General features: G+C 33.1%; 1 protein-coding gene across 3 annotated transcripts; it reads right to left on the bottom strand.

Moving 5' to 3' along the window:
• Positions 1-6,519: 6,519 nt before the first annotated feature.
• LOC106663362 (fizzy-related protein homolog) lies at positions 6,520-17,540 on the bottom strand. 3 transcript variants are annotated; one of them, XM_014388167.2, is made up of 11 exons: positions 17,301-17,540; positions 10,635-10,995; positions 10,425-10,541; positions 10,153-10,353; positions 9,933-10,070; positions 9,502-9,690; positions 9,218-9,442; positions 7,657-7,789; positions 7,322-7,485; positions 7,045-7,242; positions 6,520-6,982 (listed from the first exon to the last, which is right to left on the bottom strand). In XM_014388167.2, the coding sequence occupies exons 1-11, from the start codon at positions 17,324-17,326 to the stop codon at positions 6,941-6,943; spliced, it is 1,794 nt and encodes a 597-aa protein (XP_014243653.1). In that variant the 5' UTR covers positions 17,327-17,540; the 3' UTR covers positions 6,520-6,940. The 3 variants fall into 3 exon arrangements, with proteins under 3 accessions (XP_014243653.1, XP_014243654.1, XP_014243655.1); XM_014388168.2 differs by lacking the exon at positions 17,301-17,540 and adding an exon at positions 16,756-16,913; XM_014388169.2 differs by lacking the exon at positions 17,301-17,540 and adding an exon at positions 11,380-11,397.
• Positions 17,541-20,777: the final 3,237 nt, after the last annotated feature.

The raw sequence follows: 20,777 nt of genomic DNA, 5'->3' as shown, positions 1-20,777 counted from the left end.
AAATCACAACTAATGTACATGCAATGTTTCTGTGTAAACTATCATATAAAAGAATTAGCGTTGTAATAAAAAAAAAAGCGCATAATTCAAATTTGACATTTGATTTTTAAAAAAGGTAGTTTTTCTAATGTTAAGTTGATTTATGTACATCAATAGTGTCAAATGTTTGGTTTACTCACATTTCAATTCATTATTTTACTATAAACTGATACGAAGAACCAATTAGAAAATAGCTAAACAGATATTTTTGAAATTGCTAGGGGTTCAATGTTTTGTTATATAAATAATTTATTACTAAGGTAAAGTTAAAAAAAAGAGTGTGTGATATGTATATAATATAATTAAGAAAAAAAGAGTAAAGGTTGGAAAAAGATAAAAAGCCGAAAAAAATTACATTCCCATTCATAATTTAAGAGAAAAGAAAAATTGTTTGAAATGTTATTAAGAAAAAAACAAGAGTATTATTTTCCTGTTTAGAAATTGAAACTAGTAATATGCCTGAAGTATTCTTTTCTATTCTTGTTTTAATTTTTTTTTTATACTGAAATTAATCTGATTCCATCAGAATGAAATTGTTTCACTTGCAAAGAAAATATGATAAACAATTTTAAAAAGAGGTCTGTTATAAATAAAATGATGTTAATTATGTCTTAGTTTTCTTTGCGTTTACCCTTGATCTTAATTTGTTTCTACAATTTTACTACTCGTTCATACCTAACTTTAAAAATTGGGTTTTTTTACCCTAAAATATTTTTCTGTCATACCTGGGCACAGAATTTTTGCCAAAAGCTTAGGTTTTTCATTTTTGCCGCCTGTTGCATTACTTTTACTATTAGTTTACTGTATAAGCGTTTTAAAAGTTTTATTTTTTGACTAATAGTACAAAAATTGAAATAAATTAGATTAGAATTATATTTCAGATCAACCATTTTAAATTATATTGCTGCTGATAAAATGTAGACTGAAAACAATAGATTTTATCAAACTGTATTTCCTTTGACTACTATTCAATAGTAAGTGAATTAAAAAAAAAAATTGTTTTCTCAACTATTAGGAGAAAAGTTACGCTCTTTCAAATACGTTTTGAAGGTCTGAAATGAATTCCTTGCATACCAATTGTTGATGTAATTATCTGTAATAAAAACAACAAAGATTTTTCTTGTGGTATGAAAAAATATATTAAACACAAATATTTTGAATTTTGGTCGAAAAAACACTTTATACTGTACCGACAAGCTTTCAACCCTTCTTAAGATAATCTGGGATAAACATGTCTACACATTGACATAGTTAAGTTTTTAATGGATGGTTTCAAATTTCGTTGAAGACCGTATTTAAGACTGTATTGCCCTGATGTTGACCTTAAAATAGGTCAGAAGTTTAGGGAGTAACAATTGAATTTGTTTCTTCGTCCAGATAATACCAAGATCCAGCTTATTCGTGAGTGAAACAGTGGTCAATACATCTAACACTAAAATATTTTAAAACTAAAACTGCACAGGTCAAAGTGGAGTTTAAAGCTGATTGTGTTTAACACCAGTTACCAATTATTTCTATTATACTTTCTCTCAGAAGGGTTTTCCGAGGTGCTGACTGTACTATACCTCAGGGGAGTTCTTAGGTAGTTAGTTTCTCCTTAAGCCAGATGCCAAGGCAATCATCGCTTCCTAACCAACAGGGTTCGACTCCAACAGAAGCTTTCGAAAACTAGGTCATTTAAGCCTCGACGAATGAAAAATATAATCTAGCCAAAAACTAACTAAGTTTTATAATACAGCTGCACAAATAAATACATTCAGATCTATGTACATTGCACTCATTCTGATTAGTCGGTGGAGTACTTGATATTCTTCCATCGTTCTAAATATAAATCAATTGATCTAAATTAGAGTTGATGAGATTCTTTTATAAATATTCCACCATCGGCCCTAAACTCTCACTGCTGGAGGGGCGATGGTGATGCTATATTTCACCAACAGCTCCTCACCGCTCCATTAATAAATACACTCAGACAAAACAAAACAGATCTATAAGCAATAAAAACAAACCACGTCCTCTAAAAAGCTGAACAGGAGGTAGGGGATAGGCCTTCAGATCCAACAAGAATCTTTGTTCTGCTGTGGTTACTTTCCAGTAATTCGTTTGTAAGTCTTGAGGATAGCCCTTACATGAATCTCTTCACGTCCTAGCCCTTTTTTAATTTGTTTGGTGCAGTGTTCAATTGCTAAGCGTATTTACCTAAGTTTAAAGTCAGTTCAGTCTTCATATTCATCCTGAAGGCTCCAGCTCCCTTGACCTAATCGGTTTTTTGAGCCGTCAGTGTGCCAGTAGGAAGGAATTTGCCTTTAGAAGTGTTCTTTTGACCCACTCTTCCAGTTCGGGTATTAGTACCATGTACTTTTTGGTAAAGTTATACTTCGGAGTAATGGCATTGATTGGCATGCCTAATATGGCATCTGCCTGTTTCTCCTCTCTCAGTTTCCATTATTTCTATGTGGCCTATCCTTGCAGATGGTTGTCCATTTATGAGCCTATAAGCTGGTACTATGCCTTCTTGGATTAAAATGGAGTGGTGGAAAGTTCAACAACACCTCCAAGGACACAGTTGGCGTTGTACTCATGTCAGTGACACTAAGGCATTTGGGGTGCCATTTGATAGCCTAATTTTTTTTTTTTTTTTTTTTTTTTTTTTTTTTTTTTTTTTTTTTTTTTTTTTTTTTTTTTTTTTTTTTTTTTNTTCAAATTTGGGGGGTTATTGGGAAAAAAGGGCCAGGGGCAACGGTGGGAATCGAACCCACGACCGCGGCGGGAATCGAACCCACGACCGCGGCGTGAGAGTCTCTCATGCTAACCACTCGGCTACCGCGGTCCCCATAGCCTAATTGCTTTGGCCTATAAAGTCATGATCCACCAAACCACCGACCCATATTTCAGCATAGGTCTTAAGAAGTTGGTGTTTAGCCATACGGTCATTTTAGGGTTTAATCCCCAGTTTACATTTGTTACTGGTTCTTATTTATTTATGCAATGACCCCAGACACAGGCAATCGAAAGAGTTTGTTAAGGTGATCAAACCAACAGAATCAAAACGGCTATTCTCTATCACAAGGAAGGGAATTAGGAGGCTGATGGGTATTCTACCAGATCCTTTTTGCTGTTTTTGCAAAATAAAAGAAGAAACAGCAAGGCACTACCTTGCAGTGTTATAGGTATGCTAGGTCTCAATTTGAAATCTTTGAAGGAGCGGACATCACCAAATAACTGCCCGAAATAAAATGGTCCAAAATCTTGGGGTTTGTGAACAGGTCCAAGAGGTTTATGCAGGACACGTGAGCCGACCGGGATGGGGTACGAGTCTTCCCAGGCATTTAACCATCCGGGTCTTGGTCACCCACCCTGTGTAATATATATATAATATATATTTATGCAATGAGAAAGGTGGGTACCGTGATGGCTGAATGGTTAGAGCACCCGGCTCATATTTACCACACTAGCGGTTTAAATTCTAGTTAGTAGTTTTAATTGGTAATATTAATGTAAAAGGTATTGTAAATGGTTTGACCCCTCGTCCAAGACAGTAAGACACAAAACGGGTAGTTGGACGTTAAGCACTCCTAAGAAAAGGTTTAAAAATAATTGACAATGTTGGGACCCTTCAACGAAATGTTAAACCATCTATTAAAAACTTAATTATGTCAATCTGTAGACATATTTACGATTGTTTTGCTCTGATAGACCTTAAATAGGTCGAAAGCTGGCAGATAATAATTGAATTGGTTTTGTCACCCAGAGCATACCGAGATTATTTATGTGTAGAAATAATTGCCTTAAAATTTTCTAAAAGAATGAAAAGCTTGAAAATGGTGAAGCTTAAATGAAAAAGTCTTATTTTGAGTACAAAACACCTCTTAAAATAATTTAACTGCTTCTTTGTGCATAAATTGATATTCCATTTGATATAATAGTAACAATTGAAAAAAAAGACCTAAAATAATGGAAAGGAATCGATGTTACTTAAAAATGATTGAGAAAAATGTTTATCAAGGCAGCAAATAGCAAGCATTTGATTGCTATTAAAGAGTCAATGTTTGTTCCAGTGTTTGAATCATAAAGTGTGGAAGATTGATCAAAAAGACATGTTATTTGTTTATAAATTAAAAATTTTCCATCGCTGCATTGCCATAAGAATTACACCACAGAAGGAATAAATAATATAAAAATAAAAAATTAAACAACAACAGGGGTCAACATCATATATTTATATTAAACCTCAACCAGTTGGGAAGGAGTGTCTTCTCCAAATAATCTGACTATGCCATTCACACAATCTTTGTTGAGAACATTAAAAAAAAAAAAAAAAAAAAAAAGTCATCTACTTTCTTTTTATTAATCAATTAATACATGTTTGTATGTTTCGCCAGGCCTTGAAGATGGCGCGAATAAAGGTCAAAATGTCTGTAATTGAATGAAAAACAACATCATATATTTATATTAAACCTCAACCAGTTGGGAAGGAGTGTCTTCTCCAAATAATCTGACTATGCCATTCACACAATCTTTGTTGAGAACATTAAAAAAAAAAAAAAAAAAAAAAAAGTCATCTACTTTCTTTTTATTAATCAATTAATACATGTTTGTATGTTTCGCCAGGCCTTGAAGATGGCGCGAATAAAGGTCAAAATGTCGTAATTGAATGAAAAAGTTGTTTTTCTGACACACATCTAACCTGACCACTCCTCACTAATTCAAAAATAAATAAAAATAATAATAAAAATTTTTTGTCATCAATTGGTATATTCTTATGGCTCCTCTCAATTACATTCATATTTAATTGTTTTCCGATATATTTGTAATTAACAGTGATTTTATACCAGGACTTAAAGTCTTGTATAATTTTAATTTTTGAAACATTAGATTATTCATTAAATATATACAGGGTGATTCACTACTCGTATGTCCATGGCCTGACTCTCAACCCTTTCACAGATATTTTTTTTTAAACTACGATGGTTTGTAACAGCAGTTACTCAACCCTCAACTTGTACAGTTTGTGGATTTTTTTTTTTTTTTTTTTTTTTTTTGTGAAAAATTAAACTCGAGGCGCAACACCAAAGAGCGAAATGCTGAAACTGCATTATCAAATGAACAAGGGTAAGTGGAATAAAATGATAATGACCAAATTACAGGTTCGTCACTCTTCAGACCACATGATAACCTCTAAAAGTTCTATATGAGGTAGAACTACTCTTAGTACAGGTAACTAGGGGGGATGTGTAAACATAATACTTTGAAAATCACATTAAACCTTATTCTCTGGCATCACTGGGCAACTTTTTACCCCCTTCGACAACTTATTATAAAGGTGTTTGATAGGGTTTAAGTCAGTATGACAGGATGGCCACTCCAAACATAGAATTGAAGCCCATTCCAAGTAATCACCAACGAGCTGTGTGGAACCTTGCGTTGTCATGCGTAATAATAAAAAAATAATAATAATAAAAACCAACAAAGAGACTGACTATTCAAAGGTTTATTTACAAAATCCAATTGTAAACACAAGTGGGAGATTTTATCTGTTTTATTTACCTCTAATCCTTTAAAACAGACAAAATATTGTAAGTTAATTAATAAAGGATTGTCTAATAGATAGTTAAAAATATTAAGGGTGGCCTGTTGTCCGGTTCATAATCAGGGCCACTGAATTCGAACCCAGGACCTTTAGATTACAACGAGCACTGTGGAATGCCTAAATCATTGCAGACATTTATCCCACATTTAACACCACCTTTATTAAAAATCAATTTTGGTGTTGCTCTTGGTAAGGATGTTATAATCAAACAAATAACAAAATACTGAGGAACCAGTGTGGCCGAGTCGTTAGAACCCCACCGCTGAGTGTTGTTGGGTCCAATCCCAACTAGCAACTACCCCAAGGAGTAAAAGTTTAAGTTTGAGCTGGATGGAAACATTTTGTTTCTCCCAATTCTGACTTCATCCAACATTCTAAACTCTGGCTATCTTTAAAAAAAAAAACTACTAAAAAAATTGTAACAATATAAAATTTCTACAAGTAAACATATATTATTATTAACCAAAACCCCAAATGAGCAAGAACAATTTTTAAAAAATACAGCTTTGCATTTGTACCTGGGAACTTCCCCTTACAATGATAAGTGCCGTGTCAATGCCTCAATGTTGCAGCAACACCCCCCGGAATGTACATATTTAAATAAGTTTTAACGAATCAGTTTCATCGAATATCATTTATTTTTGAAGAGGAATATCCAATTGATTGTTTTTTGTGTTGCTTCAAATTGAATTTTTTAAACTTTTTATAAGAAAAACAATATATAGTAGTAAACACAGAACTACATAACTGTAAATTTTATATATATTAACAATATGTAGGATTTAATATTATTATCATAATAAAACAATTTTATAAAACAGAAATAATTTTATTTTTAATCACACCAAAAACATCCATTATCAAAAAGATAATGCAAACACCAGTTACTTTTTAACAGTATACATTACACATTTGCAAAATATATTACATTAAATGAGATGATAGTTTTGAACTACACAAATTTAAATTAGAATTTTGTTTAAAAAAAAAATCTATAAAAGTGAGAAAAACCAAAATTAATGTATCAATACTAAACGAGGTAAAAAACAGAATTTTATCTAATATATAAATTAAATATATATGTAGATTATTCATTTAATGATATTCTTTGTATATTTAAATCTTCATACAAAACGGTCTGCATTCTTAATAAAAAAACCATATGATCTTCTATTCATAACATAAATAATATTAAAGCTGTTTACTAAAACTGATAATGGTAACCTAAATGTATGAAGAAATAATAATTTCTAAACAATAAATAAAATTTGATACAAAAATATATATTTGAATTATATTCACAGTATAATTTTATCGAATATTGCCAAAAAGATTTAATACTGACTTGCACTCCTGAAAATAAGAAAATAGCATTATAAAGACGTGATATTTACATAATATTGCGTTAGACTTACCCTTTGGGAACGAACTTTAGAAAACACATTCCAAAAACGCAAAGTCTCATCCCCTGCTCCAGTCACTATAGCTTCCCCGTCTGGTGACATAGCAAGATACAAAACTCTGTAGGAGTGGCCAGTTAACTTTGCGACTTGTGACAATGTCGGATATTTCCAAACTAAAATTTGGTTCTGTGAGTAGCCGTGAGTGCTCACCTGAGAAAAAAATCACCAGCGTCAAGTGAATTAAATCTAAATTATGAACTTAACCAAAACTAAATTGATGTCAATTTACCAATTCAGAGGAATGTTTTGACCATGCTAAATTGCAAACTTGTGAACCAGTATCTACACATTGCATTGGTTGCCCTGTCAGAGTATTCCAAAATCTTATACAACGATCTGCAGTACCACCTCCACTAGCAAGTAAACCATGATGATGTGGAGACCATGCAATAGCTAAAAATTTCAACTCAATTGGGTAATTTGTATATAAATAATACATCACATAATAAAGCAAAATACAAATGTAGTTTTAGAATTATATGAAATCAAGTTGACAAAAAAATATGATATATTTTTTATATTATATAACACAGATTCTATTGAATTGTAATAATCAAAAAGTACCTTTGACAGCGGCTACATGCTCAGTGTAAGTTTGTACTGGAACTAATGAATGCATATTCCAAACATACAATCTGTTGTCATTTCCTCCTGAAGCCAAATGTTGATTATCAGGTGACCATTTAAGACCACACACCTGAGGAAGAAGTAATAACAATAGTTAATAAATAGAACAATAGAACGAGTAAAAACCACGGTTCAGATGTGCATGGGGGTTGGGTTAAATTAGGTAGAATAAGAGACTTTTTTAATTGCCTTATGAACTTGCATATTAGCGGATGTAAGATGCTGTGTATTTTTTTTTGGTGGGGGGAGGGGAGGGTGCTTGAAAAACAGGCCTGGGGCAATGGTGGGAATCGAACCTATGACCGTGAGTTCTACAAGCAGACAGTCTATCAGGTTAACCACTCAAATACTGTGGTCCCCCACCGGACGCATTACATTATTTATCCATGATTCAATATTTTTTATGAAGGGTAGAAAATACCAGGGTTCCCTAACAGCTTTTGCTGATGGCATATCCGCCAAATATTCGGGTAATAATTGAATGGACCTAGAAGAAATAATCCATGATATAAGTATTTTTAGACTAGTTTTCATTATAACTATCTATCGTTAAGTGCAAAGTGAAAATTTATGTGCTTCACTATAATCCAATTGAAAAGGTAAAACTTAAAATAAGTTATACAAATGATGTAACCAATTGTATCAAGTGCATTGACATAGTCCCAATAGAAAAATACAACTAACTGTATAAAAACTCTTTTAAAAAGTTTTGAAAACCATGTTTCACTGATGTATGTAAAGAGGAACCCTCCTACCTTTATTGTTTTTTTACCATAAACTCTTGCCATTGCATAACCTTTTTATTTACAGGACGCTTCATGAATTTTTCCATACAGGGGGTTATTACATTGATAAATTTAGGAATAGGAAAAGTATCCACAGCCTAAATTATGTTAAATCCTTTTCTATACATTGGCCCCAAATGACTTATTTCTACTGTATTACAAAGTAAATTAAGAAAAAAAATGCTTTTAAAATCAAATCTTGCTTCTTTAGCGTCATAGGTGAGTCTGTTTTAACGTAAATTAATTTAATCATTTAATTATTCAATTAACCTTCCCCCACTTGTGTGCTTATAAACTAACACATTTTTTGTAATTTTTCATTTTATATAACAATTTATTACATATCTAAAGGCTAAATTTATAGTGAACTCCCCTCAACCATCCCCTTTAATAGATTTTTATTCAGATTTTGATGCAAGCCATTAAACAGATATTTCTCTAGGGTACCTATATTCTCATTTTTATTTTGTATTAAGGCATGATTTTTATTTTCTTTATATAAATACGTTGCAATTATTTTATTGAATTTTACTGTTTGTACTGTTGTAATTGAATACACATAAAGATGGCAGGGGGAAAAAACAGATGCTAATTTGAAAATAGCTATGTACCAGAGAGCCTTGCTGAGTCGATCTTTAAATGTCAAAACAAGTTAATAAGCAATCAATTGATTCCATTATTTAAATAATTAAAATAATAATTGTTTTATCAACCTCTTGTCTATGTCCTGGCAGTCTTCTTTCTGGATTATTTCCAAACATTCTTATATCTCGTTGCAGAATCATTCTATCACGACTGCCGGAAGACAACATTTCTCCATTCCATGCCAAAGCACCAACACGGGCTGAGTGTCCAACGAACTTAGTTATCAATTTGCTTACAGCAACATCCCAAATTTGAACATATCCATGATGTGTACCAACAGCAACAAGACTTCCCTGTAATGGTAGCATAAAAATTGGTTCTTGTTTGGAAAGTATTATAATCTACTTCATACTCTGTCATTCCATGAGACCGATGTGATTGAATTTGCATCTGTAGATAGGTCACAAAGTCTTGTTACCTGGCTTGTACAAGCTGACCATAAATAAACACAACTCCCTAACCCAACGCTCAGAACGTTTTGTGATGACCAATCAACTAAATTCAGATAAAAATCATCCTGAAGTTCTGGTGCATCTAAAACCTGCAAGTAGAACAAAAAGTGGTTTTTGTGAAGTAAAGGGATTTTTAATGAACAGAAATCTCATTAATGCACAAATAAATTGTGATTCATAAGCATCATTTGCAACATTAAAATCAAGACATACTATCAAACAAAAAACAAACTCGACTCGGTGAGTTAAGAGTATTGCCTTTATAATATATAATTTATATATAATTTTTGTTTTGATAAAAAAGAGAATAAATAGTTAAAAATCGTCTTACTTTAAACGGGATTCTAGAAATTTTTCTAGTTGGTTTCCTTGGAGAGCGTAACAATTTCTGGCTGCTAGGGCTTACTGGTGATAATGAATATGGAGCTGTTGATTCTATATTTACTTCTGGAATGGGCGGTGTAGTGAACTGAAACAAAATTTAGTGGCAGTGTAGAATAATAAAAAAATTATTACAATTAGAATTATTAATAATTTAAAGTAATACATACTTGAAACAGATTATTTTTCTCAGCTTGTAAAACAACCCGTTTTTCTTCATGCTGAGGTTTAAAACCGTCAATGTTAGCACCAAGAATTTCATTTCGCAGGAGACTCGAGTAAGCCACTCCATCTTTACAATTTTCACCTCCAGATGAATTCCCACAATTGTCTTTGTTTTTCCGTATTTTTGTACTGGTACATTTATTGTCCTAAAATGTTAAAAATTTTATGGAATTTGTTTTTATTACAATGCATACAGTAGCATTTAATTGATACTAACAGGCAACATGGCAAATCTCGTTTGCCAACTTGAACTTAATCGAGAGGGTATGTATCTATCTGAGAGCTGAGGAGGTGTGAATCCTTCAAGATATTTAGTTGTGGTTGACAGGCATTCCTGAACACATACATTATATTATTAATATGATATATGAACTATCCAAATCTTGCAATATTTTTCTAAAGGGCAATAAATCAATTGGACACTTACAGAAGGTGGTGCTGGACTCCTCACAGGATTTTCAAGTACTTCAGAATTGGCCTCCAGGTTTTCAACCTCTGCAGATGTTGACGGTTGGGCTGTATTAACATTATCAGATAAAGTTTTCAAGTAAAAGTCTACATAATTTCCTTGATCAAACGTTGAATAAGACAATTTCTTAATGGTCCCAGCATTCTCCACTTCATTTTCAGCATCTGGGGCTGGAGTGGGAGGATCCACTTTTTCTTCATCATTTTGAGATGTGTTCATGTATTTGTGAATTACAAAGGATTTTCCCTTTTGTTGTTGATACATTAATCTTCTAGCGTATACATTGTTCATTTCACATTCATTCATTTCGGCACGTAAACTGAAATAAAGCCATATTTTATTAGATTAAATTTATTACATTTAATGTTGGCAACAAATGATTGATGTACATAACAAAAATATAATGTTTGTATAACCAGCTAATATATGCGAGGAACTGCTGGCACTAAACTGTCCCCCCCCATTCCACCCTTCCTTTCCTGTTTGAGAGACCAACGCCCCGAGGACTGGCAGGCCAGGATGATCGTTAATGACAAAATCATATGCTTTATTTTGATTAATTACTAAATAATTAAAATTGCCGAGAAATGGACCAACATCAGTCATATTTTGCGATTGTTATTAAAACATTTTGAAACAACCAAACATCCATGATACTATGGTTAACAGGCATCTCACTTAATAGAATAAGTTGCTAACATACCTATAATTGAAGACCACAACAAAAACTTTATGATGAACAAATGTGCATTAGAAAAAGTCACTATTCCACTAAAATAACTATCACTATGGAAACAGAAAACAACTAACTATTGGAAATTATCCAATATCTTTTAAATAAACAACTGATTCAACTTTAGCTTGCATTTTATGAAACACCCACATCTGCAAAAATGTTGATTTGATATTATTGGAACAGACTAGTAACACTAAAGCACATGACATATTACCATAAAAGTTTGTGCGGTTTTCATTTTGTTACATTTTTAATACCGTTAATCAACATTTCTAGTTACATAGGAGGATTAGATGTTTATATCAGGTATTATCAAGAGGATAATGCGTCATTTCATAAAGAAAAAGTGTCTTGAACAGTTCACTATAAATTATAAAACATTTTCTTTGTGATGGCTTCAAAACCCATAATTCATGTGTGCTTATTGTATGAACTTTACCTCAGTAATAGGGCAACCGAGGTAGCTCTTAAAATTTGCAGTGTTCGGTGATGAAACAATAAATGAGCACATTTCTCAAAAGTGGTTCAAAACGTTTACCCCAACCCACCCAATATTTGTTGGTGAATATTTGATTTTTTCATCAATGGGAGAGGGTTACTTGGCGACAGCACATGGTACGACTTCCTGGTGTTACCTCCTGTAAGGATCCATTTTTGACGAATGGGACAATCCAGTCATAAAACTTCTTTACTTTGTGCAGTGCAAACGTTTAGACGAAGACTGTTATTGTCAATCAATTTATAAGTAATCCATTTGCTCAACTTCCATGTCTTCCCAAATATATAGAAGCTAGAGTGAATTGTTTCATCCCTTATGCTGAACACTTTGGCAAGCTCCTGACATATTTGACTCGAATGAAGTTCGATAGCTTCCCTCAGTTTGTCATCGTTCAAAACAGAAAGTCTACCAAATTGTGGTTCATGTTCAATTCCCTCATTACTTGAAGTAAACGTTTTAAATCACTTTGGACAGAGCGTTCATTTATTATCATCAAATGCCGTGTAAATTTTACAAGCTGCCTCAGCCACCCTAGCACCGTGCTAAAATTCATACAATAAGCATGCGTGGATAATGGGTTTTAAGCCACGAGAAAGTACTGTCAAGACAGTACATAAAGATGAACTGACACATCATCCTCTTGTTATTACGTACTGTAAACATCTAAACCTCCTGCATAAATAGAAATTTTGATTAACGATATTAAAATGATAATGAAAAAAATGAAAAACTACATGAACTTTTCTGGTTACCTGGTATATGAAGATTGCATACAGGATACTGAAAGTCAACAACAAAACAGAAACATAACACATAATAATATGCAAAAATGGCACTTAAAATTGAAACTTTATATCTAGCTTACCCCAAATGAATTAGCAAAAAATAAAAAATATTTTTTTAAATAACTATAAACAGTAAATAATGTTATGTACATCACCAAATTCATGGAAAACCAACTTTTTAGATCAAATGAAATTGAGTGCTTCTTCAGTTAAAATAAGTAAATGTTTAGACAAAAAGATAGTTCCTTTTTTATTTTTATTTTTATTTTTTTAAATACAAAATTGTATGGTTGCCAGGATATTTTTAAGTGCTTTTGTAATTTTTCCAGTCATTTCACATGTTGTGTCCCCCCCCCCCAAAAAAAAAACTTATTAACAGAAACTGTGCAACAGAGTGAGTCACTGGAGATTGAAAAAATTCAAATCAAAAGTAAAAAAATGTTAAATTAAATACCAATTATTTTTATTTATTATGACTTAATTAACATAAAACCCATGCATCATGATTCACAGAACTTTATTTAATAATTTAAATATATTGAAACTAATTTTTGCCAAGTAATCAAGAATTGGAAGAGGATAAAAATGTGAGAAAAAATGTTTTTCGCTTTAGATTTCTATTAAGCTTATTTCATTCACTGATTCACAATCCAAGTTGGCGATTAAGAAAGGAAAGCATAAAATAAACAATTGAATCGTTTCATTGTAAACCAAATCTTTTTGAAACTCAATCCAAAAGATAAGAAACAAATTTGATTATATGATTGTGCTTGGTTTGCAAAACATTTGTGTTCCCTGAAATTTCTTTTATAAATGCAATTTTACTCTGCAGTTCGATCTGCTTATTCATACTATGTTTTCACCTAGACATTCACAGAAGTGAATTATATGAAATACAGTAGACTCTCATTAACTGCGGTTGAGAATTTGCTAATGAAGAATAGGATAAAATAGAAGAAAAACAGGAATGAAGAACAGAAAAATTTGGAGAAATGTTTCGATTAGCCCAAAAGTTGATAGACAAAATGTGATTTAATATGCTTTCACACAAAAATACATTCATACCTATATACACTGCACTCATTCTATTTGGTAGATGGAGTACTCAATATTCCTCCATTGACCTGCATACAATAACAAACTAATCTAATTGGGGTCAATGGGGTACTTTTATAAATATTCCGCCATTGACCCAAGTCATGTACACAGCTTGAAGGGTGATGGGGATGCTACTTCACTATCAGCCCCTCCCCATTTACTCTAATAAATACACTTACTCATATAAAACACATATTTTGATGGCTATGTACAATAAAAAATTCCTAATTCCCCTAAAAAGTAGAACAGGGTACCCCAAAACTCACTACTGTGTCTGAGAACCATTCTTAAATCCGGCGACGTGCTTACACGCTCTCTGTATGGAGCCAAGGCATGACACGCCTCTATTATGTGGGACACATCGAGCAACTTTTATCTGCATAAGGGGCACTTGTGTGGACTTCGGCCCAAAACTAGGTGCCCGTGTGCCAACCGCCATTATATGGCCAATCCTCAATCAGGTGAGGACGATCCCATTTAATTAAATTAATTTAATTTATCTTTTTTATAAATTTTATCTTTTTTAGGTCCCTAATAATTTTTTCTCATTTGTTTCAACGTCGTGCATAGGAGTAACCTATTGATGTATACAATATGCATATACATATTGTTTTCCCGTGTCGAATCCCGCTTGTGACACTAACTTTTTCATTTCAACCAAGACCTAACATATAAAGAATAATTAATTGAAAGATGTAATTTGGTCAATACCACTAAATATAATGGATGAAACAAAACCCTGAAATATATAACATAACATTGTTACGATAGGAACCCGTGATATAGTGTCTGATTGGTATGTAGGTAGAAGAAAATGCTTCAAAGCTTGAAATTCGAGATGTTTCCTATTATCTGCAGTGATGATTGGTATGTATCACCCGCATATAACGTGAGTCTACTGAACTGTACCAAATCTAACCAAAAGGTACAGTGCGAATAGATGGTTGGAAATAACCAGAAATATTTTAATTTGTTAAAGGATATTTTCCATTAACCATAGCTTATAATGTCACTGTACATTCACAGGGTTTTATCGGCAGACGGGGAGCTGGCCCATACTGTTTTATTTGTTAAATGTTTTTCTATCAACTTCCATGCTAAAATCTACAATTATAGTAAAATAACGTGACGTTACTTATAATTTGACAAGTTAAGATAACATTTTCTTTTTTGAGACTGAATGAAAGAAAAACGGCCAGATACACTGAGATTAATTAATAACATATTCACATGAAAACCACAAATGAGCATTTCCTAGCTCTTTACATAATAAAAGCAAAAATTACACTTAGCTAAAAATTATTACAGATTACATAAAAGCAGCGGTAATAGTAAAACTGAGTGTATGTCCAAACCCAGGTGATTATGAATAATTTTACTAACTCAAATGCATAAACTTATAGGATTATGCTGTGCTGGCAAGCTTTACACCTATTCCCTGGGTCTAATTTCATGTTTAGATTAGGTCTAATATTTAGGCTTATTAAGATGATTATATCCAAGTATGAATTATTCTCATAAACACCCATAAGCCTCGATAGAAGCCTATGTTGAACAGCACTTTTCTAACTTTTTATTACTGTAAGGAAGAATTTCTGAAAATTTCTCGTACCGACCACCTCCCTGTTGCCATGTTCACGTACAGCTGACGAAGCCAGCTCTTTTTCATATAAGATGTAAACACAGGACAGGTCTTTAAGGTCAGGTAAGGCTTCTAAGCGAGCACCACAATACAAAACCGTCAGCATTCCATAGACAAAAAGAAAGAATAATGAATATTTATGTAGTTAGGACCAAAATGATCGAAAACGAACAAATTGCAGGTTCCTCACCTGGCAGAAAGTAGTATAATGATTCATTAAACAAATGGAAAATCTTAAAAAACGAGTAAATACTATCATTAGAAAGTTTTCAAGCAGATAAACGATTATTGTGAGATTTCCTCTTGTCTGTCGTGTAAGGAACTTTGTTGTTTTGGTCACGTCAAGGATAGATTGACCAAAATGGTCGGAAACGACCAAACTACAGGTTCCTAACCTGGCAGACCATTGAAAAATGATTCATTACAACAAATGAAAAATCTTGTAACATGGAGTAAATAGAATCATTAGAAAGTGTTCAAGTGGTACAAATGATTATTGTGAAATTTCCTCTTGTGGTCTGCTGTGTAAGGAACTTTGTTGTTTTGGTCACAGCAAGGTTAGACTGACCAAAATGATCGGAAACGACCAAACTAAAAGTACCTCACCTGGCAGACCGTAGCAAAATGATTCATTACTACAATGAGAAATCCTAAAAAACATGCGAGTAAATACAATCATTACAAAGCTTTCAAGCAGCATCAATGATTATTGTGAAATTTCCTCTTGTGGTCTGCCGTGTAAGGAACCTTTAATTTGGACGTTCCCAATCATTTGGGTCAGCTTAACTTTGACCAAAATGATTGAAAACGACCAAACTAAAGGTTTACATGTTACAAGGCTTCTTATTTGTTTGTAATGAATCATTTTATTCTTTCGTAATGAATTAAGCACAACAGTTTAATCTGTCCATCAAAGAGTAAGAAAATCTGAAAAATGCTTGTTTAGAAGGTCAATATTTTTTTTATCGATTCCACTCTACTTCACTAGGTTTCGGAATATGATTTAAAGATTCCATATGGACACAACTACAGATTAGTCGTTAATAGAAATGATGTATGGTGGAGTGAGTGCGGTGATCAATCCTTTTAAGAAGATAGTTCCTACTAACAGTAATTACTAATAAGTAGTATTACTAGTAATTATTACTGTGAGTAGGAACTATCTTTTTAAAAGGATTGATTAATCGTTAGGTTTGAAACAACACTGACAAATATTATCTCATAATACACAAAAATCAAAGGAATTCAAATGATTCTGTAAGAAAGATCAATTCATAAAAGCTCAACATGGAAAAAAAAAACCTTTCTCTGCAACATACCAATTCATCTTTCCCTCGGGTAAAAACGATTTACCAAAACGCCAAATGATGGTATTTCGATCTTTTGTGGAGATTTATCCCGGTACACGAGCAACTATCAGCGAGTCTTCCGTCTTTCGACCGTCCAACGAAAATCGAAGCAAGTGTTAAAAGAAGCCTGACACAAATGACACACGACTTCTAGCATCCCTAGTGCAGGCCTAACCGAGTAAATTTTGTTATCACTAACGGTTAATTTTAAATTTTACAAACAAAATTTATTTTACGTTAATAAAAAATAAAAAAAATAAAAAAGAAGAAATAAATAAAAAAATTATAAAAAATGTATAAAAAAGAATTGGAGTGAAGATTTTTATGCAGGCCTAAACTCGACGGATAACTTGTCCGCCAGGTAAGGAGTTAACCCTAAGCCAGACAAATACCGTTGGCGTATACTATCTAAAACTATTTGCTGTTCATTCTTATTTTAAAATGAAACTTTTTAAAATAAAAAATAAAAAAGTACAATATGAGAAAGAGAAACTTAAGAGAAAAAGAGTACTCACTTTACTTCGTTATTCGCTGCGATCATTGTTTATGACTAGGACTTAGAACAAATTAGGAACTTTAAAACTGAATCAGACCCGTGAGGAGAAAATGCACGGTGCAGAATTATGTTCAGCAGACAAATAAAAATGTATAACAATAATTTAATTATTGTTTTATTTGTTGTATTGCTGTCACCGTACACCGTAAATCTACAGAGGTTCACCCTCAAACAGACACTGGATATTGAATAACGTCCAAGTCCGCAAGTCGATGTCTACAGTTCGATTCACGGCCACCGCAGAATCCGATCTCGACTTTCTCATCGAGGTCCCAAATTTGGCCGGTATACAAAATAAATTTCGAACGGGGTTTAGGGACGCGAGGTTGAAATTTCGTTTTACCATTTTTTCCCCAGGACTGCGGCAGAATTTGTTTTGAATTTCAATCATCGGCCCCGGTTTTGCTATTCGGGATGGGTCAACGGAAATAACCTCCCTCTAACGACCGTTTTTGACTTTCGAACTTTCAAATCAGAGAAGGACAGAGAATGACATTTCATGCTTTAATCCACTTTTTTTTAAGTAAGTACACTTGAAAAGCTTGAGTAAACTCCACTTCATCAGGGACAAACTTAAATTATGAATAGTTCATATCAAAACCACCATTTACACTCCTCTCTCCAAGTTCAACTACCAAGCTGTTTGAAAAAGCCGTTGTACACGTTTTATTGAAATATTGACGAAATGAAGTTTAATCTTTATTAAACTTATTTAAGTTGTCCGGCAACATCATCGGTATTACATCCCCATATGTGGATAAGAGAGTAAACCGACATATAGCAAACAACCCAAACAAAATCCTACACCACTTGCTACCCACCATTTTGAACACCAACAATTTCTAGCATTGTATAAATTCATTTTTTTTTCGCAACCTACGTTTGTATAATTTAAACAATGTTTATAAATCCCATGCCCTGAAGATGATCTCAATAAAGATCGAAACGGTGGCACGAGAAAGAAAATGTTTTTCTAAAACCTATTTCACACCAGAACGCATCTCACGGTCTCCAAATAATCATTAAACTTATAATTTAAACTTTATTCTAGAACTGAAAGAACCCTGGAATGCATTTACAAACATTCAAGCCTGATAAGACAGGGGCAAAATTCATTGCCCAAAATCTATCACCCTTTTACACATATTTATGGAAGGAAGCTTTTGAGAGTGCCAACAGTCTACTGAAATACAAAGAAATAAACGCTAGATTTAAGGAGAAACTATCACAAAATTTATGACTATAACGGTGTCTGAAAAAATGAGAGGAATACTTCTTCGACAGACCCTTCCAAGCTTCCAAGTGGTTGCAGATAACAAAGATTGTTTGAAGAAAAGCAAACACAGGTTTAAAGAAGGAGCCTTAAAGTGCCCCTAGACAATCAAGCTGATTGATCAAAAGCTGGAGCTGAACGATTGAATCAAGCGTGATTGACCTGAAGCGTGTAGGAACCTTGTTGACGATTGATTCAAGCATTGACGGTGATTGAAGGAATTTTTGATTGACGAGAGTGCTTGAAGAGGGCGCTTGACCGTCTTTTGGTCAATCTTTCCATCAGTCACAATTTTCTTGGCTCATTTTGAGAACGTTTCTGTAGTCTTTTGGTTCCGTTTCGCGTAGAAAGTTGATTAAATGTTCGTGAGTGAAGCAGTTTCTCAATTTATACCACTCCTTTGACCACCGTCGTTTCATCTTCTTGTTCTGCTTCTTCAGCACGACTGATAAAGTCAAGCCGAGGAAGCCAATAACTGTATTTGAAAACATTGTTTCAGCCGCGAAAATTTTAATGTATCTCTCAACTGAAGTCTCGCACAGAAAAGAACAGCACTGCGTACCAGGGCAAAATGAATTTTGAACAAAAGATTGATGGTTGATTGAAGTGCGTCTCAGTCGATTGACTTGACTCGACCGGTTGATCAAAATGATCGACCATCTGGGCCCACTTTAATATGATACACAGATGGATCAAAGGTTGGAGAGTAGGTTTGAGGGTAAAAGGGCGAATTAAGCTCTTAACAAGGGCGGATCCAGGTTGGTCATCATGGCGGGGGGGTAAAAACTTTCGACTTTATGCATTTTTTTAAGGTACAGGGGATCTAAAAAGTGCAGATCGAGAGAAAACTCTACACATCGTGTTTAGTCCCAACGCAATACTTTCTCCTTCAAAGGGAAAAACTGAAAGAAAAAAAATCACTCGATTTAAAAGTTTCAATTGTCTAATTTCAAAAAGGAATATAATTTTCATAAGTTTCCAAAATGTTTTTCCGTCATGGTCTGCAATGAAACGTTTTAAGTCACCAACATTAACGAATAATTAATTAATCACCAAATTAGAGGTTAGCACATCGAGAAATCGAATAAGAAGATTAGAGACAGAAATAAGTAAAACATCAGAGGGTCAAGTTTAATCACGAAAAATCATGGTCTGCAATGTAATTTTTTAGCACAAAACATAAACGAACAAAAAAAAGAAACCTCACGGCAGTAAGGAGGGTGAGGTAGATTTCTATCTTTTGAGGAATAAATCCAGCGGTGCTAAAAATTTGCTACTTTAAAAATTATAAAATAATTTGAAAACGATGGGTGTATATTATTATTTATGTTATACAAAACGTGACATCATAAACATATTGCACTAGGATAAAAAAATTAATCAAATGTTTTTGTTTCCTGTTAACAGCTGGCGTTAAATTAAATTAGATTCGGGTAATTTTTTCCTAGACCACTGAAAATAATGAAAATAAAATAATGGTTTACTAGTTAACTACCTAATTTGAAATTTTATTTAAGCTATTTGATTAATTATTTTCCCGCGTTACTTCACTATTACTTTTTGGTTACAATGTGAGATTTGCGGAAAAAGAAGTGTGATGGCCGTGCCATATTTCTTTAATAGTATACACAATTTTAAGGACTTTGCTTTTTACCATCTCTGTTAATTTAAAAGAAATTTTGGCATATTTGGTAACAAAAAATTAAGAAACTCCTAGTTTCATTTTATTATAAAAAAGAAATTAATTTGAGCTATTAAACGAAAGAAATTAGGTTTGAAAGTACCGTATTTGAGAAAAAATCTTGTTTAAAAATGGGATTTTTTGAAATTATGATAACTTTTAAAATACTGCTTGGATTTGGGCCAAACCGGGCTTAAAAGTTACAGGATGAATCCCGCATAAAAACGGTAAAATGTGAAAATCCAATAGTGAGGGGCGTAGCTAGCAGAGAGTGAAGTTAAACAAACCGAGCTGGTTGTGTCCGGGAGAAAACGCAAAAATGGCAAAAATTTTAATTGGATTTTTTTACTTTTCATCTCCTATAATTCTGCGACCCCCAGGCGATTTGGATGAAAAACCATCCCAACTATCCTTATAGTATTCTTTACCACCCTGCAAAATTTCATTGCGGTGCGATAAACAAATGCAACCACTAGAGACCT

Source organism: Cimex lectularius, unplaced genomic scaffold (assembly GCF_000648675.2).
Source record: "Cimex lectularius strain Harlan isolate CLEC.00 unplaced genomic scaffold, Clec_2.1 scaffold78, whole genome shotgun sequence".
NCBI classification, from domain to species: Eukaryota; Metazoa; Arthropoda; class Insecta; order Hemiptera; family Cimicidae; genus Cimex; species Cimex lectularius.
Note: the sequence above shows the minus strand (reverse complement) of the source record. Positions and strands in the feature narration are given on the sequence as shown.

What these genes read in the sequence shown, in the direction of transcription:
- LOC106663362 (XM_014388167.2), bottom strand. Translation starts at nt 17,326, where the DNA reads ATGATCGCAGCGAATAACGAAGTAAA. An exon ending in TTTCTAGAATCCCGTTTAAA is followed by an intron (nt 9,691 to 9,932) that starts GTAAGACGATTT and finishes TTCTACTTGCAG; the next exon opens with GTTTTAGATGCACCAGAACT. An exon ending in CTAAAGTTCGTTCCCAAAGG is followed by an intron (nt 6,983 to 7,044) that starts GTAAGTCTAACG and finishes TCTTATTTTCAG; the next exon opens with GAGTGCAAGTCAGTATTAAA.